The sequence below is a fragment of the Sceloporus undulatus genome, chromosome 3 (assembly GCF_019175285.1).
Source record: "Sceloporus undulatus isolate JIND9_A2432 ecotype Alabama chromosome 3, SceUnd_v1.1, whole genome shotgun sequence".
Taxonomy (NCBI): Eukaryota; Metazoa; Chordata; class Lepidosauria; order Squamata; family Phrynosomatidae; genus Sceloporus; species Sceloporus undulatus.
This window is the reverse complement of record NC_056524.1, coordinates 250,794,879-250,821,305: the sequence shown is the minus strand read 5'-3', so window position 1 is coordinate 250,821,305 and position 26,427 is coordinate 250,794,879. Positions and strand designations below refer to the sequence as shown.

Here is a 26,427-nt window from a genome sequence, read left to right as displayed (position 1 = left end):
GAAGAATTGGGAAAGAAATATTTAATGTAGGTACTATAGCAACATCTGTGCTACAGTATTTTCATTTTTCTATGTATGGTTATGAAAGCTGGACTGTGAAGAAAGCTGACAGCGAGAAAATCAACTCCTTTGAAATGTGGTGCTGGAAGAGCCCATGGCCTGCTAAAAAGACAAGTAAGTGTGCCCTAGAGCAAATCAAGCCAGAACTATCCCTAGAAGCCAAAATGAGTACATTGAGATTATCATACTTTGGATATATCATAAGACAACATGACTCACTAGAAAAGACAATAATGTTCATCACAGTGGAAAGGAAGAGAGTAAGAGGACTACAGTTAATGTGTCCCCCCACAAACAGATTGATATTTCCCTAAGATCTGCTAAAGTCAGATCATATTTCTCATAATTATTTGCTTCACTTACCTCATCTACACATTGGCTACAAAACCTGCCATTTCAGAGTACCAGGGTTCAATACTGATCTTTCCACTAAATTGAAGATTAGCCTCCTAGCAACCAGAGTTATTAAGCCAGGCTGATTAAAGTATTATTATTATTATTATTATTATTATTATTATTATTATTATTATTATATTTCCAGGCAGCAAAAGATATAGCCAAGAAAAAGGCTTAAGCCCCATGTTTCCAGGTTATAATCCAATGTTAAACTGTCTTTTTAGACTACTTCATGCCAAGCGTGATTCATCTGAAGGCAATTCCAAAATATATGAGACAGTAAGAGTCCTGGAGGGCCAAGTTTTCTGGGATGGTTTGTTTTTAGATATCCACTTGACTGAAATTTACTCTCTTTTTGTTTTGTATATGTATTTTACTGCAGGCCTGTGGTATTTTTTATTTATTTTTTTACATTCGGGTTGCTGAGAATAAATAAGACACAACACAGTGGACATTATCTATAAGTAGACATGTACAGGACTTTGCAAGGAGTTTGCAATTCTGTGTGGACCTACATGGTGTTGACCACAGTAGGACTTACTTCCTATTAAACATGCATTGGATTAATGCAGGAGGAAGGATGGTCTCAGTACTATAGTTAGTCCCATTTAGAGAAGATCCATTGAATCAATGGCCCAGATACATTTAAGGACATCATACCAGTAATGACAGTCATTTAATAATCGATGTATATGGATCCAGATAATTATAGATCTCTCTCTATATATTTTTAAAAAATGTATGTGTTTGCATTTGTCTGTCACTATCATTCAAAAATAATGAAACCTAGACTACTGGAATGGCATAAATACTATGGCACCCTAAATGTGTGCATCTTACATTTATTTATTTATTTTTAAATGGGAAACTTGCAGGATTATGTTGGTTCATTAGGTCCAGTGACTCAGCCACTAAGAGTCACTCTACTTAAGAGTACAGGTTCTACTCAAGACCAAAAGATTCCTGCACGAAAACATTTTTAAAAGTTTTCAATTAAGTATTTCCCTGCAGAAAAAGTAGGCAAGAAAATGAAGCATAATTTTACCTGTACAACATACGGGTATTTGTGCAAATTGTGAAAAAATATTACAGATTGTGCAACTTCACAGAAATTATATAATGCACATAGACACATGTATTCTTTTGCAGTTTTCCTGAATGCTTTTTTTTCCTGGGCAAAGAAAGAAAAAGAAAAGAAAGCCAATATTCTGTTTCAAAACATTTTATTTGTTTTCAGGAAAACTGCATGTATTTATATCTTGCATGAGAGAATGAAAGAATCACAGCTTGACACTCTGTGTGTGTGTGTGTGTGTGTGTGTGTGTATTTACAGTAAACAGTATGCTTACAACCTTGCATACATAGAAACCAGGAAAATGAGAATTCCTGATTCCAGCTATGTGGTCCTATACATTTTTGGCTAACCGGTGGCTTTTTGCATTTTGTAATGTTATATAATGTATATGGTCTAAAGGCACTAAAGGCACCAAAGTATGTCCAAATCTTGGAAGCTAAGCAGGGTCAGCCCTGGTTTGTACTTGGATAGGTGACTGTCAACAAATATCAGGTGCTGTAGGCTATACTGCAGAGGAAGGAACTGGCCAAACCACCTCTGAGTGTTCCTTGCCTAAGAAAACTCTATGACATTCATTGAGACACCATAAATTGACAGAGCTGAAGGTACATATAAACACCTTAAATGTAAGGGATTTGTGAGGCAGAGGTCATTGTGTTCTGAGGGAATATCATTGTGTGTGTGAGAAAGAAGGCAGAGACAGAGGAGAAGGAGAGGGAGAGGGAATAGGCATATAATATCTTCATTCAGTGCCATTCTGTATTTCAGACTGCAGTCCACTTACCTAGGAGCTGTTGAACACAAGGATACTTTTAACTAGAATTTTGAGTCAGGGTATCATGGCTATTTTCATTTTGCAAAAACAATGGCTACTGTAAATATAGGGCTGGTAAAGATTGGCATGAAAAGCCAGCTTCCAGCTGACTTGCGGGTATGGCATATAGATGACGCATGCACCCATGATACCCTGAAGCCAGCTTCACACTGCCCAGCTGCCCACCCGGCAGCCAACTTTGGGTTGCTCTGGGGGCATGGTGTTTAGATGCCACACACTGCCAGAGCACCATTAAGCCATGGCAGGGCAGGAAAAGTTGCCTTTTTGCCAGCGCAAAAAGGCAGATGGGGCCATGGCATGCATTTGACATGGCCCTAATCTGGCTTTCTCAGTGGTAGCTTCAACCTGCCCCTTTGCGACAGTCATCTCCACGCTATAGTTTTCCATAGTAGACTATGTAGCTGCAAATTAGGCAAGACCTAGACCTTTTCCCCTCTGTCTGAACCATTTCCACCTAGCTTTGGAAGGCAGGACAATGACAGATCCCAACAACAAAGACTAGTGGCTACTGAAGGTGCCTAGAGATCGTGGAGGTGAGAGCTTCTTTAGGGATTGTGTTCCAGCAACATTTAGCTTAAGGGAAATTGTATTTACAATGCAATCTAGATTCTTATCTTTCTTTTTTGGTATTTCACTTTTTTAAAATTAGATGTTAGTGGGTTGTTAAATCTGAGTGTATATTTTAGAGAATTCATTTACTATGACCTGAAACACACAGGCCAAATAAACCGTTTCCACTGGTTTCAGGATGGAGCATTAGATGATGCATGCCTTGTAACTGGATGGAAACTGCACCCAATCCACATTTTGGGCTAAAAACTGGAACAAAATTTTTTGAAATTTTCTGCACTTTCCTGGAAAATACACACCTTTTCCTGTACATATAAATGCACTGACTCCAGACTGATTCTAAAGAAGTGATCTGTCTTAACCCTAAATGTGTATATTGATGCAGAAGCACATTAAAAAAGGATAGAGATGCCGTACCCAAATAGTGGGGGTGGCAATGCCCAAAAGTGACAGTGTCACACCTCTGAAGGATAGAACTTACACAACATACACAAAATATATAGTTCAAGAGTGGGCATGGGGTGAAGGGGGCATGAAAGAGGGGCACAATTGTATGGTCCAATGTCCTGTGCTAGTGAAGGGTTGCACATATGACTTCTGTGGCCAATCAAAAGGTGCCATCCATCTAATGGTATGGCATCTAGGGAGGAGGCGGTCTCTGGTGGCTGTGTTTGTATGATGGTGTGCAGGGATGGCTTGAGGCCGCACTATGAGATTGGCCCATATGCATCTAGGCTGGTTTGGGAGTGGCCACTGCAGTTGATGAGGGTCCAGTCCAGGTTTGGAAAAAATAACTTCAAGCCACTGTTTTCTTGCCAGTCTGTTTCAGGCCTGTGTGATATAATTGAAAATGGCACTGTAATTGCTACTGCATTATCTGAAAATGCTGCCTACTATTATGTAACTTTCTCAGTCTAACTACAAACCAGGGCCAGCACAAGACTTTTTATTGCCTGAAGCAGAGGGGCACATGCTCATTGCTGCTCATCTCTGTGAAAGTAATAGAGCTAACCTAAGGGGGATACAGATGGGCAGAAAGGGGCGGCAAGACCCCACCCCTTTCTGCCCCGGATGGAGGCCGCAGCAGACAAATGCTGCAGCCTCTGAGAGGCTTAAAAAGAACATGCTCCTGGCGGGTTCTTTTTCCACCACTCATGGGGCACCATTGGCACCCTTGTGTGCACTGATGACATCCGTGTGGCACGGCACTGTTTGGGTGCAGCGCCTCACAGACATCATTGTTGCATGCCACGTATGGACAAGTGCACACAACCACAGTGTCCATGGGGCAACTCCTGGTTTCTTCTATGACTGAAGAGGAGAGCTTGGGAGTGGAAAGGCTAAATGATCACTGAGTAGAAGGAATGACCAGTGTGCAAGAGGGATAACAACTTGGAAAAAAAAAAGGTTGTGGAGGAGAGAAAAATATTGGACTTAGTCAGGGACTAATGTTTTTTAATTTATTAATTTGATTCACAGAGATTTATGGAAGTGTCGATTTACTATTGAGCAATTTAATCAATGGATCTACTCCTGATGTGACTTGTAACTAGATTTTGGCCAATGGCTGTATCTTCAAAAATGTGTATACTTTTGTACTCTCTATTCTCCTTGAACAGCATTAAACAGAAAAAGAAATGAGACAGAAAGGGAGAGAGCAAAAACTACTGAATGTCTTCCTACAAGAGATTCTCCATGTATATTCTTAAGCAGCATTTAGCTTTCCTAATCTATTAGTGTTTATTTCTATTTTTATTAAGTTTTATTTCTGAATTTTAACATTATAACAGTATGACAATTTTACATTATTTCACATGACTAACTTGGTTTTACTATGATTTTATTTATACTCTTTGTTATAATTGTATAGTGCCCCAAGGGCATTGCCAGTTGGACACTGTGTAAACATTTTAAATAAATTAAAAAGTTAACTGAAAGTCTTAATTGTTACAGATTTTACACACGTGGAGGGAAAATACAGGGTTTTTTAAGAGTTTAATATCAAAAATTAAACCATGAACAAATAACAAACACAAATTCACATCATTCCTTTACAATAATTTACAACTGAAAGATTTTATCCCACATATAGAATAAAGAAGAATCGATGAAAGAAACATTAAAATTTGATCTAATCAGTCGTCTCCAGGTGTCCCTGTGAGATGTCAGTGGAACAATTCCACTATCCTTCTTATCATTCATAAAATTAAAAATAGTGAACCAGGTGTCTTCAAAAGAATCACATTCTTTTTGTCTGCTGGTATGCTTGATCTGCTATGTTAATTTTTCTAGTGAGACTAAATTTCAGATTTTACAAAACTGTTGTAGCAAGTTGGTTGGCTGGCTGACTGGCAGGCTGGCAGCAAAAGGAAGGATAACAAATCCTTGTGCACCAGATTTTCATTTAGGGCTCTAAAATCTTTAACAGAGCTAGACTTCTGTCCACTGTTCTGTTTGTAATTATTTTTATGTTTTTCTTTACAGGTAACCAAAATAATTGTAATACAGACTAAGGCCACTAAGCCTAAAGATAAGTACTCAGGAAACCACAGCCTCTCCAGCAAAAGAAGAGAAAATGCAGTTGACTAAGTGAATTTCTTCAACATAAAACCATCTACATTTATCAAAAACCTTAATTTGTATATGTGGAATATACCCAGCAATATCAGAGGCTACACAGTGGCTACCAGAAAAATGTAGTTATGAGCCCCTAATTTGAATAGCTTTATCTTAATGGAAGATAAAGATATTAAAGGCTACTGATCATGACTCCTATATTTTATCAGAGGCTGTATGGGTCACAGTACCAATTGCTGGATAGTGGAGCAAGTCTTCTATTGCCTTCTATTGCACATATTTGTGTGCTTCCCATGGGCATCTGTTTAGCCTCTCTATGAACAGAATACTGGGCTAGGTAAGTCTTCAGTTTGATCCAGCATGGCTCCATTTATTTTCTTATTATTTTCCTGTCTGCTTTCCCAAATGTTTCTAATGTAGTTCGTAAAAATAAACATATCCACTTTTTATATAATGCATAAATGACTTTGTATTTCTCATATGTCGACCAGTTTTTTATTACTGTTATCTGCATAGCTTAGTGAGAGAGCCCAATTACTCTTCTGAAGAATTTGAGACATATGCCTAATGAGATCTGCTAAGTTTTGCTGACTATAATGCCCTTACATTTTCTTGCCTGCTGAGCAACTGTAGGAGGTTGAGAATTTCCAAGAGTTTGCCTAAATATAACTTTGCTGCTAATAACAAAGGAATTAAAAGGTCTTTATAGCTTTCCAACCACCATTCAAAAAGATGCTAAGAAGACTATAATGGTCTGCAATTTTTAAAATTTAAATTTGCTCCACTATTTTTTGTCTTTTAAAAATAACTTAATTCATGTGATTATGTGTTGAGACAAACTTCCTTTTCAGGCTCATCATTTCTAACAAGCACCATAATTGTTTTTATATGGGGTTTAATATGAAATGGTGATGTGATGAATAGGCACATGTTAAAATGACGGTGGCCTTAAAACCTATTGGTTAGTCTCAGCTACAGTTGACCAGTTTATTGATCTTCCCATTCTGAACTTTATCCAGCTCTTTCTATAGTTGGTTTGGTTCTCATATTTTGTGGATTTTGGTAAAGTTGAAAGTTGGAGCACAAAGAAGACAAACCTACCAAAATGCATATTCTGCTGCAGTTTTTAAATCTTTTGTGAAAAATCTATTCATCCTTCTGAGGCTAAGTCCACATGGACCAGAACATGGACCAGGAGCAGCCTATATTATTCTGGCCCCAGATCAGCCCCAACGTCCTACTGCTACCTGGGGCCTTCCATTGCAATGACAGGTGGGTGTTTGCACGCAAGTCCTGGTATACCTTTTGGTGCTGCTGCCATTACATGTCACTCACTCTGATCTGAAGGTGGGTTTGAGCATTGATCACATGACAGCAGCAAAAAATCATAAGCATAAGTTGAGTATTTTTTTTAAAAAAAACATTGTAAGGATGATATAGAGCAATTTTGGTGCCGAACAGCCCAAACACTGTATTTGGTCCATTCAGACAGGGCCCCAATAGGTCTTGACTTCAATTAAGCAACAAGGTTGTTAATGTTTCTTCTGCCAATCTTCAGTCCTTCTGCCTCTGAGTCTAAGCCTGCTCCTAATTTGATATTTTCTGTCTATGAGTTGAACAAAGAGACTGATAAAATGCATCCTTGTCTTTGTTGACTGGGAACTATTCTGTTTCTCCCTATTCAATTCTGATTGCAGCTTCTTGTCCTGAGTACAGGTTATGCATCAGGACAATCAGATGAAGTGACACTTCGATTCTTCTAAGAGCAAGCCGTAGCTTTTCATGTTCTATGGAAATGAATGCTTTGCTAGTTTATAAAGCACATACCTGTAGCTGCTTTTCCTTTTGAATTTTCTGGTGCACTCCATTATCTATTATATTTTTGCAATGGGATACCCAGACTGTCTTCCTTTCTGGAATTCTGCTTGCATCTCTGGGATCTCTGATTCCACATATGGTAGGATTCTCTAAATGTGGATTGTAGCAGTTCTATTGGTATGTCATCTGTTCCTGGTCATTTGTTATTCCCAATAATTTTTAGTGCTGCTATCACTTCACTTTCTAAAATTTGATGTTCATCTTCATAAGTTTCTTCTTCCCATTTGTGATTAGTCACTTCATCTTTTTTATATAGCTCTTCTATGTATTGCTTCCATCTTTTTTTTAAGTTTCACCATGGTTGTGTATTATGTTCCTTTTCTGATCACAGAACATCTCTGTCCTTAGTTTAAATTTCCCTTTGAATAGTTGCATTCGTGGTTCTGATTTTATCCCTGTCCTTCTTTACTTTTGATTTTCCTCATTCTTTAACTGTTTAAAGCATTATATGTGACATCTATTATTTCTTCTCTTTATTTTTGGCCACCAGTATTGTCTTTTTGCATTCCTCTTTAACTGGGTCTCTGACTTCTGTCCATAGTTCTTCTGATTCTTGGTCAACTAGGCTTAATAGTACAAATCTATTTCTTATACTTTCTCAGAATCATACTATGGCTTTTGCAGTTCATGTTTGGGAAAAATCTTTATTGGAAGGAGGCAATTTTAAAGGGAGAAATAGGGCCTTTTTGAATGTACCAAATATAAAATGGGTTCCCCCTGAGGCTAACAGTGACAATCTCCATGCCATTTTGTGCAAATGACTAGCACTACACTAATATTTTCATCTCAAGTTAATAAATTATAACTTAATGAATTCATTTTTTTAAAAAAGTCAGTGTTTAGGGTAGTTAATTAATCCTTCAGTTTCCAACAGGACCTGGAACAATGGATGCAAGCTATAGGAAAAGAGATTCTCAACATTAGGAAGAACTTCCTGACAGTAAGGGCTGTTCGACAGTGGAACAAACTCCCTCGGAGTGTAGTGGATTCTCCTTCCTTGGAGGTCTTTAAGCAGAGGCTAGATGGCCATCTATTGGGGATGCTTTGATTGGATTTCCTGCATGGCAGGGGTTTGGACAGGATGGCCCGTGCGGTCTCTTCCAACTCTATGATTCTATGATTCTATGATTTAACACAACCAATTTCACATTCAGACCTAACATTAAAAAAATCTGATGTTTCCTAATGAGACCCAGCAACTACTTCAGGTGGCCTCAAAGCAAATACTTAGTATTTCTGTATTTTTGCTGTAGGATAAACATATATGACACCATTTTTGGCATCCCAAATATTTTAATTAAAAATCACAGTTTATTAGAAATCTTCAACTTTTTTGTGGAAAAATGTTGAATTTGGTCAATTTTTGTAACATTTAATATGAAACAAATGTTAAGGATTGCAGACACCTAATTTTCTTTCTATTAAATTATGTGAAACTATTAACATAATCTCAGGCAATGGTGAGTAAATATCCTGATATTATAGTATGTGTATCTGATCTCAATGGGCGAGGAGTCTGAAGAAGATTATGCAGTTGGTTAATTACTGAAGTCTCTTTCGTTTTTTCTATATATGTCCTTTCCCACTGTACAATATCAAGTTTTGTATAATGCTTATATAATGCAAAATATGTTTGTTCTCATCTTGTATGGAGTGTTTAGTGTGGAACTCTGATTGATCATCTAATGCATCCTGATTCACTTTCTTGCCTGTTGAGTTTGATACTGATTTTTATGTTTGCATAACAAATAGTGCCTTTGTTTATTTTTCTTGGGGGGGGCAGGTTACATGTTGCTGAGCATTTTTGTTTGTGTGTTCAGTAAAACCTTGTACTTTGTGATTATTTGGAAACTAGAGAGAAGCAGATTTTGGCTGAAAGTTAGGTGAAACTTCCCAACAGGAGACGCTTCTCAACAGTGGAATATATTGCTTTAGAAGGTTGTGAGATTTCTATCCCTGGAAGTATTTAAGCAACCATCTGGACTGGGAAGTGTACCAAAGGACTTCCAAGGTATTTTCCAACTTAGACTTTTGAGAACTGATGTTTTTTCAGGAAAGGGCTTTTGAGACTATGCTGTACTGTTATACCTGTTGCATTTGGTTCATGTTTAACTGCTTTTTAAAAATAATTTAAATTTAAAATGTTTTAAAATGTTTTTAGTGTTGTTAAAAGTTTAATTCTATTTTGATCTTGAGCCTGTATTTTTTAACTCTAATTTTAATTTTAAATTCATTTTATGTCCTGCATTTTGGGAAGAGGAAGATATGATGGTGACGGTGATGATAATTCCACTGCTCTCTTCCATTTTGTTTAGACCACACCAGAAGTATTTAGTGCACTTTTGTGCATCATAGTTTAAGAAGGATTCTGATAAACTATGGTACGTCCTGAGAAGGACAACAACAATGATAAGGGTTAGGAAACCAAGGCTTATGAATAATAATTCAGGAAGCTGGGTATCTTCAGCCTGGGTATCTTCAGCCTGGGAGAGAAGACTGAGAGGTGACATGACAGCCATCTTTAAATACTTGACTTGGGGCCTATACAGATTGGGAAAAAGGGGCGGACAGGGGCCACTCTTGTCTTCCCCGGATCATTGCCACAGCAACCGCATGGTGTGGCAACAATCCACTCCAAAAAGGCACATGAGTCACATCACCATCGCATACACTGTGTAAACGTCAGCACACCAAGATGGCACCCGTGGCACATGGTAGGGCTTGGGAGCGTGCAGCCACTCCACTCTCCTGAGCCCTACTTTTGGCCTCAGGCTGGCACAAAGTGCCAGTCTGTACTGGGCCATAGAGTGGAAATCATGTGGCCCTCCAAATGTTGTTCATCTACCCATACTCAACATATGAGGAACATTGGGAATATCATTTCAAAAATAACCAGAAGATCATATGATTTGCATCCAACAATAGAATACAGTTGGAGATTATATATACAGTGGGCCCTTGTTATCCACTGAGGTTTGGTTCCAGGATCCCCCCGGATAACAAAATCTGTGGATGCTCAAGTTCCATTAAATACAATGGCAGAGCAAAATGGTGTCCCCTATATAAAATTGCAAAATCAAGGTTTTCTATTTGGAATTTATATTTTTAAAAAATATTTTCAAGTGATGGATGCTTGAATCCATGGATAAAAATATCCATGGATAAGGAGGACCAACTGCATTAAAATCTTAACACCTATAACATGAATTCACTTTAAATATCCCTTCCCCAACATTATGATGCACATATGGTGCATTACACTGAGGTCAAAGAGCATGGAAAAATTGATAAGAAAAAAGTGAAAGTCCAATGAAAATAATAAACTGCCTTGATATGTTGGCCCAGGTGTGGTAAAAGTAGAAATGATACCTACCCCCATGCACAATTCCTGTTCTTCCACTTGTTAAATGTGGCATAGCTGCTAAGTGAGGGGAAGATATTATTTATTAACTAGCAGTTCCCAGGCTGCAACAATATTCCTGTGAATATGTCTATCATCTACTGATAGGCTAGTTAAAATATAATGCAATAAACTAACAAGATAATGGATCAGTATATATAGCTAGAAACAACAAGGCAACTCATCACTACTGTCACAAGGACTAGCTAGCTGTGATATATGGAAGAAACCAAGGGAGCGTAGAGGTATGTTTTAATGCATTTCTGTTGTCTAAATTAATCTACTAATAGTTTTTTGTGGGTTTTTTGGGCTATGGAGCAATGTTCTAGAAGAGTTTATTCCTGACATTTCACCAGCAGCTGTGGCTGGCATCTTCAACAGCCACAGCTGCTGGTGAAACATCAGGAATAAACTCTTCTAGACACGGCCTCATAGCCCAAAACCCACACTAAATTGCAAGTTTGCAATTTTTTTTATTATAAATCAGACCACCTCTTAAAACAAGAGGATCTGTGTTCTGTCTTCATTTAACATTTTAAAATAACATGTGGTGTGTGTGTGTGTTAACTGAACATTTCTTTTTACCTGTCAATAATTATCCTCTATGGAGAAAAAACATTTTCTTTACTGCTATATTAGATTTTCCTCTCTCTTTAAAAAAGTTGTGTCTAAAACATTGACTTTGTCATATATGTGTCTATACAGAAGAATGGAAGTAAAAGTAAGGGATAATGAATGAATCTAAAACTTGCTTACAGCTCCACAGTAGCAAGAAATACACTGTAAATAAGAGCAGAAAATGCTAAAAAAATTGTGTGTAATTTAATCACCATTATCTGAGGTCGAGTAACATCCTTGTTGCAATGGTGCAACTTGTTGCATTGCTGCAAACTTGGATTTTGAAGATGATTCAGAAATATTGAGTAGTGCAAAATATGACTGCTTTACTAAAAATATAATCACATATATGAAGCATATTGGGGGACTTTTGAGAAGTCTGTGAGATGCATTTTGAGGGGCAGCAAATTGAAAAGTAGCTAGTGTAGCTAGTAGGTATACTACAACAGTGGCAGTGAAACCACATCTGATTTTACCAAGACTTTTGAGTTCAGTGGGCACTCTTTAGTGACAAATTTCTGATGACTTTATGTCTAGCACCAAAAGGGCTCCCATTCAACCAAGAGAAACTAGGAGAAGAGTAGTGATAAAATCAAGCATGGCTTATTACCCCTGTATTGGTAGATCTACTGTCCTTTCTTGTAAAGGAGACTCTTCTCCTTAGAATGAATCCCAGTGGCCAGTTACACATCATACCAAGAAATACACTCCTAAAAAGAGGATGCAGCTTGTGTGTGTGTGTGTGTGTGTGTGTGTGTGTGTGTGTGTGTGGCATAACGTATATGCTATAGATGCAAATTTGCAAACAAATTAAAAATAAATACAGTTCATTTCACCTGAGTCGGTTGACTGGTATCTGTGCTGCTAAGTGTGCAGCTCTGTCTATTATGGATCTGCATCTGCTCCCCCTTAGTGTTCTTCATTTGTAGATCAGACTTGGACTGGACATTTATTCAAATAGAAAACAGAGGTTCAAAACACACTGTAGAAATAATCCAGTTCAAGACAGCTTAACTACCCTGTCCAAATGCTAGGGAATTCTGGGACCTGTAGTTTTGTGAGACATTTAGCCTTCTTTGTCAGAGAGCTCTGATGCCACAACAAACTACAAATCCCAGACTTCCCTAGTACTGAGCCAGGGCAGTTAAAGCAGACTCGGACTTTTCAGCAATTTTAAAAATCAGTTTTAACAGTCCTTACTGTTATTTTTTTGTCAATACAAACAAGCCAAAAAGAGGCCTTTTTTCACTGTAGTTTAGCAATCAAGTGAAATCTTTTTTTATCTGAATGACAAATGCAAACTCAACCAGTATATTGATCTAAATGCTGGAGGTTGGTTTAAAAGAGTTTTATTGCAAGTTACAGTTAAACATTAATGGTGCTGGTGCCATGCCGTTGTTCACACAAGATTGAGCAGTTGGCAGTGGAGCCTAACACTTCAACAGTCAGCATTTGTCATAGATGGGCACCGTTCCTAACTTTACTAAACATTCGGTCTTCCTGGGGTTTCCGCCAAGATGAGCAGCTGCTATATTTATTTCTCGCAAATGACAAGCTAAGAGATCAAATTTACAGTGTATTTTAATCCATATTCTTGTTGGTTTCCTTTTACAAATAAATGCAACCAAACAGCACATTATATCTTTTCAAGAACTTAACGGGAATACTGATTAGGTCAATCCAGTTGTTATGTTTTCATGGTTCAAAATTTTTCATCCAAGAGATGTGTCCCTTGATCCATGTGACAAGTTTTCTTTAAAAACAACAACACAACAATCATATTCTGTAGAATTAACAAAATTTGTTTAAATAGCTTCAACTATTTCCATCAAAAGTATGATCCCTATTTCTGTGATGTGGGCATGAAGAACACAGCTTAGTACATCATTTATTCTAAAAATGGCATGGTTATATTTTAGCTACTTGGATCAGAGGGTACAGGCTTGTAAAACATTAAGATTACATTACGCCTGAACATTTGTTTTTAACATCTTCTGTTTGTTTGCTTTACTCTTTCTGTCCAGATGGGAAAGAAGAAATTCAGTGGATTGGAAGTCACTCTGATCACTCTCTTTATTTTGGTGGTGATTGTAGCTTGTACCTTGATTGGACTTCTAGCAACAGGTCATTCTGGTCTTAAAGGTAATCCATTAATTTCAGTGAGCCATATCTAGAGAATGTTTTTAGTGATATCAAAGAAATATCTTCACAGTGTGTGAAAAATGGCTTAGGTTTGTCAAAAGGGCTCCATGTTTTTGTTGTCCATGAGGAAGAAGACAGAGTTATATGGCTATTTATACTTAACACTGTATAATGATAAGATTCTTCTCTGAGTTTAGGCCCGTTCATAACAACTATGTGAAAGACGTTTCTCCCTGACTTGTGACATTTCATAGTGTTTGAAATGTGAAGTATGTTATATGAAACTTTATTGGTATTGGATAGTAACATGAACCTGAGTGTGTGTGTGTGTGTGTGTATAGTGTCGTACTATGTAGTAACTTATTCAAATTTACTTTAGCTAGCCAAATGTTAGCTTTGTTAAATTCCACTAATTTTAATCAGAATGCTGTTCTCATTTTCCTTGTTTTTAACATATGCTTAACTCTTCCACTGCAACCCAGGAGGTTTTAAAAATGGTCTTACCTCAAAAAGATCATACCCTGTATTTGTATTTCATAATTTATCTTAGTTTTCAAACAAGCTATTCAATCTGAGTACAGAAATAGGCTGGTGGCGGGGGGGGGGGGGGGCAAAGCAAGAGAAATCAATTATTATTATTATTATTATTATTATTATTATTATTATTATTATTATTATTATTATTATTATTATCATTAAAAATACAGCTGCTCTGAATAAAATGTCTTAAATATAAGCAATCTGTCTGAAGTGAGCTGTAAGGGAATCATTGTAAAATAAGTGGGTTTTGATAAAATATTCCTTAAATGAGAGCAGCCTGAATGCTCTGAGGGAGAGAACAGCAAATTTAGTTACTGTGCAATTATTAAAAATAGTTAGTGGATTTATTTGTACAGTAAGTGACACATTTATGCTTTTAGCTATTGGCTTAGTAGTGAGAAAATGAAGATGTTGAAATTTAGGTTACTGTGCTTTACTGAACAAAAACAAAAGAAGACATATAAAGAAAATTGAGGTCCATTAACATTATGGACTTGGAAAATATATGTTCTTACACTAGAGTCACAGACTCCTTAGCTATGTCATAGCATACAAATGTACACATAGGAGAGGGATTGGGAAACCACTACCCATAGCTTCTACAAATAAACTATGCTTTCCACAGAGAAGTGATGCCTACACATAATAAGCGAATGCTCATGGGTTTTCACTGGATCATTTCTGTTGTACACTCTGAGGCCTGTTACAGACTGCTAAAATAAAGCTGTTTTGGGTCTCTTTGGAGGCATGCTATTTAAATGATGCATGGGTCCTAAGAGTCCAGAGGTCACGCGAAAGCCACACTCCATTCCTAAGCACTGGAGTGCAGCTTTGGTGCAGCTTCTGGATTCTTAGGGTGCATGCATCATTTAAACAGCATACCTCCAAAGAGACCAGAAGCAGCTTTATTTTGACAGTCTATAACAGGCCAGAGTCTGCATAGAACTTAGAAGCATCTAAAGATATGGTGGCACATCACAACATAATTAAAGTTTGTTCTAGCTCATTGCCTGTAATTTATTAAAATGAATGCTTGATGTGAACATTGTATTTCAAAGGCAGTTACAAGAGTTTGATATAATTTTGTTAATAAGTAACACCAAATAAGTAACAACAAATGTTGCAAATTTGTTCTTACTCTACATATAGTTGTTACTATTCCTTGAGGTAATAGTAGCAGTAGGACTAAAATTAGTAATACTTTGGCTCCCAGTGATGTAATTACCTTTTTGCTTACAGACTTTTCACCAACATGTCCAGCTGTACAACTATCTGACCGAATAGACTGCATTCCAGATCAAGTGGCAACAAAGGTAGGAAAAACCACATATGTTTAGGGAAACTAATAATTTTTTTATGGATAAGACTGCCTAAGGATATAAAATTTACAGATATGGTGGCATATTAATCCTCCCTGCCATGTCTCCTTTGGAGAGGAAGAGAAGGCTCAACTAGTGATGTCTATGGAACTAAGGAATTTTTTGTGCCAAGCTTTGTTGTTGTTAACTGCCCTCAAGTCGACATCAACTCACTGATGTCCCAAACAATCCTAGTACAGTAGTGGTGTTGTGTTTTCTTATGTATTGGGAGTTATAAGGTAATTGCATTGTCTTTATCACCCAACATAATTAAGTACCCTTAATTATGGTGCTTAACAATTACCTTATTTGGAGTAATTTGAAGTAGTGTCAACCTCAGGAAATACACACTAAGTTGGTGGGACACTGCATTGTGTATTCTATTATTCTTCCCCTTCTTCTATTTGGGCTTTCAGAATATCTACATAAAATCATGGAAGAGACCACAAGGGTGATCCAAAACCTCCAAAGAAGGAAACTCCACTAAATTCTGAGACAGTGGTATTCCACTGTTGCCCTTACAGTCAGGATGTTTTTCCTAATGTTTAAGTGGAATCACTTTTCCTGTAGTTTGACTCTATTGTTCCTTGTCCTAGTCTGTGGAGCAGCAGAAAACAACCTTGCTACATCTTTGATATAACATATTTTTAAATATTCAAATATGATTATGTATAGAATGAACTATGGTGTTCTCTCTCTCTCTCTCAGGCCAAGTATATACGGGTGAGAAGCAGCGTGCCGGCACTTATTCTAGGGTTCGGGAGAATGCAGTAACCACATGCTCCCAAACCCTAGTCTGTATGGATGCCACCATCATGGCAGCCTCCCGTCCATACGGGGGCCACCATGATGGTGACAATGCCATATAGCGACCAGACATCACTGGCAGGAAGTGGCATCATGATGGGGCTTCTTCCTGTTTGCAGCACCTCAGAAAGGAAGCCGCTCTAGGCAGCTTCTTTTTGGAAGTGTGTCAGTGCTGCAGTGTGCAGCCACTGCAGCACCGACTGGGGGCAAAGATGGGCGGCGTGGAGCTGCCCATCTGTCGAGCCCCTCAGTCTCTCTCTCTCTCTGCCTCCTCTCTTACAAGCATCAGAATCTAAAGCAAAAAAATGTGCATATCTATAGTACACACAAACAGACCCCAAGCATTTAAAATGTAAGACAAAGTGGAAATTGTGACACCCTTAGAGGCGTTTTTCACTATCTCAAGCCAGTACACATTAGTGCAAATTCATATGCCAGGTCTGTGGCCGTTATGAGCTGTAATGGTATCACACACACAAATCACAGCAAGATACATAATCTCTACATTGTTAGCACAGAATGGTGCCGGTAGTGTTAAGGGTGCTGATATTGGTGCAGATCACCCTGTGGACCATGACTGTACATATTTAGTAGTAATGTAGGCAGATAAACTCCCAAAACCTTAAGTGGATAGACTTATGTGGTTCACTGTCCTTTACCTAATCTCACACTTGGAACTGCCATTGACCTCTGCTCAAATAAACAAACCAGAAAGCAATTAGTGTTCGCTATCATTTATTTATGTAGGTGAAAATTCTGGAGAGGTTATTATTTAAGCTCCGATAAGAGTTCTTCTCAGCAGCAAATGTCCTCCCTCCAGTCATATTTGCCTTCATGAACTATTTATGCAGTTATAAGTGAAATTAATTGTACTTGAGCCTTGACCTTTCCTCTCGCCTATCATTTTCACTAAAACTGCTATCATCATCATAGTGTGGGTATCATTGATTATTATTAATACTAATGTGCCATTGGGCATTTCTGGTTCCTTCTCTTCACTTTTGATATGACTGAAATGAGTTAATTTGTTTTACAAGGATGTATGCATAGAGAAGTTCCTGTTGAATTACACTTTTACAAGTTGCTTAGAGTTGCAGATGGTGTGTCTTGTCTTTTATGTTGATGAGCAATGTTAAGTACATTTCCCCAGTTATGCAAAGATACTCACCTACAAGCAATCCTGTGTACAGCATACATGGTCACTGACTATCCTGGCTGTTAATTTCTGGGAGCTGTAGCTCTGCAAAGGAATTTTACTAAGCTCTGATTATATCTGTGGTGTTATCTAGGGAACACAAGCTTCTGAATTTCTCATCTTTGCAGCTCTGCAGAAGGGGTGTGTATGTATGTCTGAGATTTACCTATGCCACTTCCTGTCACAATAAACTGTGATTTATTAGTCTGTCCAAATGCAGCCAGTAACACTGAACAAAACTACATTTATATCCAGAAACACATTCTCAAAAACATGCTCTGATATACCTAGAGTAAATAACATCAGATATTTATCCCATTTCATGCCTCATTTCATTATAGAGCTAGCAATAAACAGACTGCCTCACATCTTAATTTTACTATTATATTATGATTTTTAAAAGGATTCTTTTTATAACCATCATCATCAACATCATCATCATCAACAACACCACTGTGAGTGGACAATACATTATCATAGGCAAAGCACTGTCTCTCAGCCTGATCCATTAATGTCAACATTAGAAAGAATATTTCCATGAAAGCTCAGGCAATAATAAAAACCAGTTAGTCTTAAAGGAGCTACCACATTTATCCACCCCCTTCCAATTTATTGGGCCTCTAAAAAGTTTACCATGTAGAGGTGCAGATAAACTGTGACTGGACACTATACATAATCCACCTACCAGATACAGTGGCTCATTAAGTGCTCTAATTGTCTAGACAAATATTTAGATTTTACTTCCCATCTAGGTTTCCAAAAAGGATCATCTGTGGCAAATGTAGAGATTGATTGTGGCATGATGGGTCAAATTCTGGACACACTTATAGTACCAACAGAATGTATCTATTTTATTGCAAGTAACTTCAGAAATATTAGGTATTATTTTTATGTAAGTCTATAATCATAATATACAAGATATGCACATAATATGTAGAACAGATCTTCATATAAAAGGACAAAGAAGGTAATCAGTCATGCATTTTCTTTCATCTCGTCATTCCATTTTATAAGGTGAGTCATATGTCTGACTCTCTCTAGAATGACTATAATGAGTTAATTTTATGATGATCACTGCATCCCTAATTATGTATCCCTAAAAATCTAGTCTCAGAAAGGAGAGGGATAAACTTTCCTTATCCTTTTTCTGTTTTTTCTTTGTATGTGTTTTTGTCTGGAAGTTATTTGATAAAAAAGTCTCTAAATATAATATTTTATCTTAATATTAATTACTGGAAACATAAGGAAACAATCTGGTTGCTCTTGGTTACTCTCTCTGTGTGTGTGCATGTGTGTGTATTCAACCAAAGGACTAGATAGATCTTTAGTTTGATCCCAAGGGCTTCCCTTGTTAAAAGAATTTTTAAAATACCTCTAACCCTTTTGTGGAACAGTTTGTCTTTCTGAAAATGAGAATAGGGTGATGGACAACCTTTATAGATAATGGAAATATTCTGAGGCAGTGTTAGGGGACCTGGGAATTATTTGTTCCACCATGTCTAGATGGAGAAGAGTCAAAGACTGTCTGACCCTACTAGTGAAGGTGAATGATAAAAATGTGTCCACAAATGAATGTATTATGGTTCTGTGAGATGAATGAGTGGTCTTGGGGTTCTTTCCAAGTTGAACAACTGTTAGCTGATCTTTTTAAAGTTACTCAAAATGATGGTCTTAATTTTTAAGATTACTGGAATTGATAGCATCCAGGAAATTATACTGGAATTAATAATGTGCGGGATTCATTGGTCAGTTGGTTCTTTCTTTACCCACCACTTCCACAACTGGCCTCAGGTGCTGTAAATGATTACAACATTGGATTGATTATTGGGAGATCAAGATTCGATGTCCCCACTGAATCATTCAACTGAATCAGACATCTTATACAAGTCAATCTCTCATTGCATGACATACTTCACAGGATTGCAGTAAAGACAAAATAGGGAGGAGAAGAGCCCATTGAAAGAAATGTGTTTTTGTGTGTTGATAAATAATAAAGAGAAGTCCAACATATGCAAACAGTTAATCCAGAGGAAAATGCCAAATATGTCAAAATATGTAAACTGCAAGCAACAGTGTATCTGGTCCATGAAAATAATCTAGTCCACTAAAGAATAAACCCCAAAGGCCCACCCTTCATTGAGGAAGAGGAATTTATATAGTAATCCCAATGTGTAGCAGAGACTCCTTGCATTGCTGTTAGCAAGCAGCAGAGCGAGTTCCAAGTACATTGGAAAGCACACACTGTTGTCCAGAAATATATTTATATATTATTATTCTTTCTGAAACAAATTATTCTCCTTTCTGCTTCTCTTGTTCATGACATACAGGCTCTATGCACACTCCTTGGCTGCTGCTGGGATCCTCAGAATGAAACATTCATCCCTTGGTGCTACTTTTCTAATAGTCATGGGTATAAAGTTGAAGGAGCCCAAACACAGACAAATACAGGTAAGGGGACGGGGGGGGGGGAGGTTGTGCTCTGAATATAATAAATATCATCTGCAAGTTTTATTTGTGAGTTTTCTTTCCACTTTTTTCCCAGAACTAAGTTTTCACCATTGACCAAATTCTTTGTGCATTTTTCCCAATTGTATTTCTGCTATTCACATTTTGATATGAATAGGTTTTGTTTTGTACATACATTCTTCTTCTGTTGAAATGTCCCCAAGCCATCTAAGGATGTGAATTCTTGGGGTAAGGTGGATTTATTTTCACACTGGGTCTTAAGGATATAAGTAAAAGGTAAAGGTAGTCCCTTGACATGAATGTCTAGTCATAACTGACTGTAGGAGGTGGTGCTCATCTCTGTTACTAAGCCAAAGAGCCAGCTTTGTCCGGGGACTGCTCTGGTGGTCAGGTGGCCAGCATGACTGCACTGACCGCTGTTACCTTCCCACTGAAGTGCTACCGGTTTATCTACTTGTGTTTGCATGCTTTCAAATTACTAGGCTGGCAGAAGGACTAGTGGCAGGAGCTCTCCCATCATGTGGCACTTGGGCCTCAAACTGCCAACCATCCAGTCTTCCAATAGTCAGAGCTGGTATCTTAACCACTAAGCCACCACAGGATATAAGGGCAATTATTTTTGTCACACAGTGGGCCCTTCTTTTATGTGGGGGATCCATTCTGGACCCCCCTGTGTAAAAGAAAAAACGTGTAAGCTTGAGCCCCATTAGAAGTAATGGGGCTCTTGCCTGCTGCACTGCACCGTGTGGTGCCATTCGTGCTCTGCGCATGCCCCATTACTTCTTCTGGGAAGCACAAACCTTTTTCTGGCGTGGCTTCCAGCATATGCTGGAAACCACATATGACGCACCCGCATATGACATGGGAGCACTGTATTTGTCAAATCCAGTGAAATTCTTGTCCATCTCTATCATGTTCCCCTTTTAACTATTATCTGGGATTATTAGGTTGCATTTGGCTCAAGGTTTGATGCTTACTGAAACCTATGCTACAGTTGTTGTGATGGAAGCATTTTAATCACTTTTCTTGTTAAGGATTTGAAGCCAAACTTAAAAGATTGCCTGCACCATCTGTGTTTGGAGGTGATATTGGAAAAGTTCTCCTCACCACAGAATATCAGACAGCAAACCGTTTTCGGTTCAAGGTTAGATAATTTCTTAATGTATTAATCTTCAACTAAGTACCTGCAATTAGATCTTTTCTGGAGGGGAGTCACTCCATCAGTACAAACATCGTGTGTGTGTGTGTGTGTGTGTGTGTGTGTGTGTGTGTGTGATAAAAACTAAAAAATGGTTCCATAATCCATGCTTGTCTTCTTGTGTGTGCATGCATTTCATTCTGAAAGATGATAGAATACGTTACATACAATGTGTGTATCATCCAAAATTCCTGGGATTATAATATCTTTGTAGGAATCCAAGTTAATATGCTACTTATTGAATAGGTAACTAGAAAAGGAAAAGTATAATCAGCATGGCGGCCCGGTGTGGTGTAGTGGTTTGAGCACTGGATTACAACTCTGATGATGAGGGTTCAATTTCCAACTTGGTCAAGGAAACCCACTGCATAACCTTGTACACTCTCAACCCTGGCAAACCCATGATAGGTTCACCTTAGGGCTGTAATAAGTTATAATGACTTGAATACACACACACAAAATAAATAATTGGAATGCAAAGTTGTAATTTAGAAACACTCTGGGCTGAGTACATTAAATTAATTAAATGTTGATATTATCAAGGAATAGACAGCCATGCTTTGGGCCTCTAGTCAGAGGAGACAGTAATCTAAAATAAAGCACCTAAAATAAAACTCCTTTTGACGGTGAACTTCCTGTTTTTGAAGACATTGAGCACCTGCAGTATTAGCTCCAATTTGAACAGGAGCTCTCTGGTCCTTGACCACTAGCAGAGTTTCTGTTCAGTTTGAAACAGCTATAGGAAAAGTGATGGTAAAAGTAAGTGTAGATTTGCCTCACCCATGCTAAAAATGAATGGAAAACAACTGAGTAATATGAAAAGCAACCTGACAATTTACTAATATTTTTTCTGCAGTGTTAATGGCAACAAACCAGTCTTTTAGATTCTATAAAAGCTACACGATGAACTGAAATATTTTTCCAGTTATATGACATAGAAATTAAAGCATTCCTTATAAAGTCCTCCCAGTAAAAACAGCTTAATCAGGGGGGATCTTTCAAGTTTACATATGATGTACCTGATACAAAATATGATTTTAGTGAATGAGTCAGGAAAATGCTTAGTAAATCAGTCTGTGGATTCATGAACTATAGCAGGGGAGAGCTGGAAAATAAATATAAGACTTAAATATACACAATGTAGTATGTTCATTAAAAATGTAGCACAATCAGAACTGATTCAGAATGCATCATGATGAGGGGAAAATGGAATATACCAAGCAGAAGTTAATCCTGGGATCCCTATTAACTTTGCTTTTTTTCCATTTTTTATAGATTACAGATCCTGCTGAGAAAAGATATGAAGTGCCACATGAGAATGTTAAACCCTTTCAGGGACCCAAAGTAGACAATCCAAACTACAGTATTGAAATCACAGACAGTCCTTTTAGCATCAGAGTGATCAGGAAGAGCAATAACAAAGTTCTGTAAGTTAACTATTCTATTTTAATATAAGTAACGCTAAAGCTAGCCATTTCTGAGTTGTTCAAGAACTTTCTCATTCTACAGTTAATACCATAATGTTAAACATTTGTCCTCATCATCATTATTTGCAATCAAATGGCAACCCTATGAATGAGAAACCTTCAAGAGCTCTTTAACAGCCCTGCTCAGTTTTTGCAAACTCACAGCCATGGCTTCCTTGATTGAATCAGCCTGTCTGTGATAAGTTCTTTCTTTTTTCCTGCTTCCTTCCATTTTACCAAGCATTGTAATATTTTCTAATGTATCATGTTATGACATGATGCATGCAAATTACAATAGCCTATTTTTGTTTGTTTGTTAGTTAGTTTCAATTGAGTCTGTCCAGGAGAACCTTAAAAAAGCAACTCTCCTGTCTACTTTCTCCATCATGATGCTGTTTCTGACCTTTTTGAAGGTGTCCAGATGATGTATGCCGCAAAACCAGGTGGAAATCAACATGAAGCCTCACTCCAGGGCTAAAAACTGGATCAAAAAGAAGCTACACCTCAATGCTGAAAATGCACATCATTGCACGTGCATATAAACAGCATGGCATGAATACGGGAACAGGGTGGGGGGAACAAAAACACAAAAGTACAAGAAAACCTGGCAGGTCACCAATAATGAAATTGATGTAATTACAATATACACAAACCAAACAGTCCAACAGGGGGCCACGAGGAGAAAGGGAAAGGGGGCATGTATGGGAAGCCTCCATGCATATGCCTTGCCAGCATGTCACTAGGTGCACTGATGCACTATAGAGGTAGTGTATCACACATGCAAATGTGTGGTTGGTCACATGGAGGGTGCAGTGCAATGGCAGTTAGGCAGGAAGAGGCAGGCAATTGACAGTTGCAAGTGGTGTGTTCATGCAGTGGTGCACATGCATGGTGGGGAAGTGGAAAACAATAACTGAGTGGCACAGCTTGATGCCACATGGTGCAGATTGCCCATGTGTTCAGCTTGCCTTGGGAGCAGTCCATGTGCACAGTGGGGTTTTGAATCGATCAGAGAAAAAGAGGTATCAGCCTGCTTTTTTTCTACCCATCTGCTCACCCCCCCCCCCCCCATTTACATCCTTCTTAACATGTGTGCATTTCCTTAGCCCTGTCCACACTTGAATGCCTCATACACACATCACACAGCCACCATTTTCCATAGTTTCCTCTTCACCCAGCCAGTGTTTAGGGTTAGCACAGTCATCTATGCCTTCTGGAATTTTGTAAGCTCTTTAACATCATTTTTCTTTGCTTTGTCCTTTACGTCCTTTGTTACATGCTCTAAGCTTTTACCTTCACTTACCCACAGATATCAAAATCCATAATTTTGCCTCCAAAATCTACCCCTAACTTATACTTGGGGCTGACGTATAGTTGGGTATATATGGCAGATTTGTATAGATTGTATAATATCATTTAAAAATCAGAAAGACAATCACTACAGGTGCAATTTTATCATCTCCTTATTTACAAGAAGAAATAAATATAGTGCTGGAAATATTTCTTCTATAAAAATGCAGTTTTCAGCAGTTTTTATGATTTTAAGGGAACTGAAGATGGTTTCAAATTCTGATCACTGCTCATAGCAAAGATAGTCATCTTGTTTCTGCTTTGGTAAATATGATTGATTTGATAGGTTTTGTATTATTTGGTTGGATAGACTTTGTATTATTTATTGTCTTGTATTAACTTTGGTTAGATGGGTGTTGTATTACTTCAAAACTGCTAGACCTGTTTGGTAAGAATAACAGTGAAGGAAAGTGGGAAATATATATAAAAACAGTCTGGACTGTGGTACATCACTGAAGTCATTTTTGGGTCTTCTACAGAAAATTGTTTGTCTCCATTTCCACCTTTGTTAAAGAGATCGAACTCCTACAAAAAGCTATGAGTTAATCCATCTGTTACAAATAGAATAGATCCATTTAAAAAATAGAATGTATAATTTGACAACTGTGTAAATCCCATTAATCCAATGGGTTTAGTTTACTTGACATTGCCATTCTGATTTAGGCTTTTATCTCTAATATAGTCTACAGTCATGTCCTTTACATTAAGAGCACACAATCTGAGACAACTGTAATTTTAGCCATTATATAATATGATATATTTAGTAGCAGCATATTCTCCCTTTTTGGACAGTTATATTACATTCCAATGTAATATAATTTCTCTGGATTTGCTCTGCACATACATTCAGCCTATGCTATTCCATCTCCTATTAATATTTCTGATGTGGGTATAGTCATATAGTTGTGTGGATCTTTTTTTAAAGGTGCTTAAATGGCACATGTCTAAATGATATTTTTTTCACACCTTTGCCTGGTGTGAAGCAAGTGGAACTTTGAAAGCTTGTGACAAATATTTTATGCATTTTGATTGGTCCAATAAAGGTATTCACTGTTTTCTGGATTTTGAATGTTATTGTACTTTGCTATATGGCCAACACGGCTACCCCTGGAAATGATGAATATAACCATTCACAAATTATCAAATACTGGCTCAAGCAGATAAGGATCAAAGGGACTGAGGCAAGTGTTGAGAAGTTAAAGTGAGGTGGAAACCTAGGATTCTAAACCTTCTGTGAAGGATTAGAGAAGACAAAACCAGATACAAGATCAAAGGCTGGTGGAAACAGAAATCACAACCTATAACAGCAGCCAAAAGAATGAAGCTGGTGAGTAGGCAGAAGCCTAATTCTCAAGACAAGTTGCTTATGCTGATAAACCCACTTGGCTGTAATGGCTTTATCAAGCCAGGTATGCACCTAAAATTAACCTAGCTCAAATGGACAATATTCATGAGAGCAACTCAGCTGTCTCTCTTTAGACTGGAACTACAGCCTAGATCAGAAGGGATGGGTGAACTACAGTAGAGAGACTAATTTTAACCCTTGTCAATCCATGATGAGATATATTTTCCCACTTGTAACTGAACATTCATTGAAAATAGCACCTGCAGGTTACGAGAAGTCTATTGTTGGTGATTTCTCCAGTTTCTGGCATCCCCTTCCTCCCTGGTTTCAGAGAGATACTCAAGAATCAGCAATTAATCATTTGAATTTTTTTCTTTCCAATTTTCAGATGGTGGTGAGGGTGGTTCAGGGACTTTGGTACATCTGGGGGACTGGGGGGCTAAAAATAAAGGTGGCTCAGCCTGGAGGATAGTGTTTGCTTTGAATCCTAAATTGCTTTACCTCCTAAAGATTCAGAGTACAGGTAAGTAATTCAAGGTTAAGTGCCAGAAGTGATCCTTTTAAGACACAATCCTCATGCCAGTTTACACCAACATTGTTCTTTCACATCCATCTGAGATTAAGAGCTTTCAGGAGTATTAATTCCCTGTTCATAGATTTCTGTGCAGGGGAATAATAGTATCTTGTCACTGTTCCTACAGTTTTGACACCAGCATTGGACCACTTGTGTTTGCCGACCAGTTCTTGCAACTCTCCATCAGATTGCCAAGCCAGAATGTTTATGGTATTGGAGAACACGTCCATAAACAGTACCGACATGATTTTAACTGGAAAACATGGTCAATATTTACTCGGGATGCTGCACCTCTTGGGGTAGGTAACAACATTGTATTATCATGCTATTAGCATGAAGCCATTTTCCTGCAGTGTGAAAGAAAAAGTAGAAATGCAACCTCATCAAATAAATGTGAAATATGGTACCATTATTTCCTATAATAAGAAGAAAATGATTATTGTTAAAATAAATTATGAACAATGCTGACACTGGCTTTTCCCCAAATAGGTTATCCATTTGATGAGAAGGACTAATTTTCAGTATTATCACTGAAAGCAAAAGAAGGAATTGTGTTTGAATGGGGGTGAATTGTAAA

At 37.7% G+C, this 26,427-nt stretch overlaps 1 protein-coding gene across 1 annotated transcript in view; it reads left to right on the top strand.

Moving 5' to 3' along the window:
- The first annotated feature begins 9,258 nt into the window (after positions 1 to 9,258).
- Positions 9,259 to 26,427, top strand: part of SI (sucrase-isomaltase) — a 188,108-nt gene continuing 170,939 nt past the window's right edge. Inside the window, exons 1-7 of the mRNA XM_042460608.1 lie at positions 9,259 to 9,402; positions 13,434 to 13,551; positions 15,331 to 15,404; positions 19,779 to 19,899; positions 20,952 to 21,061; positions 22,391 to 22,542; positions 25,978 to 26,149. Coding sequence (XP_042316542.1) covers positions 13,434 to 13,551; positions 15,331 to 15,404; positions 19,779 to 19,899; positions 20,952 to 21,061; positions 22,391 to 22,542; positions 25,978 to 26,149 — 747 coding nt within the window. The 5' untranslated portion in view covers positions 9,259 to 9,402. The remainder of the gene's footprint in view (positions 9,403 to 13,433; positions 13,552 to 15,330; positions 15,405 to 19,778; positions 19,900 to 20,951; positions 21,062 to 22,390; positions 22,543 to 25,977; positions 26,150 to 26,427) is intronic.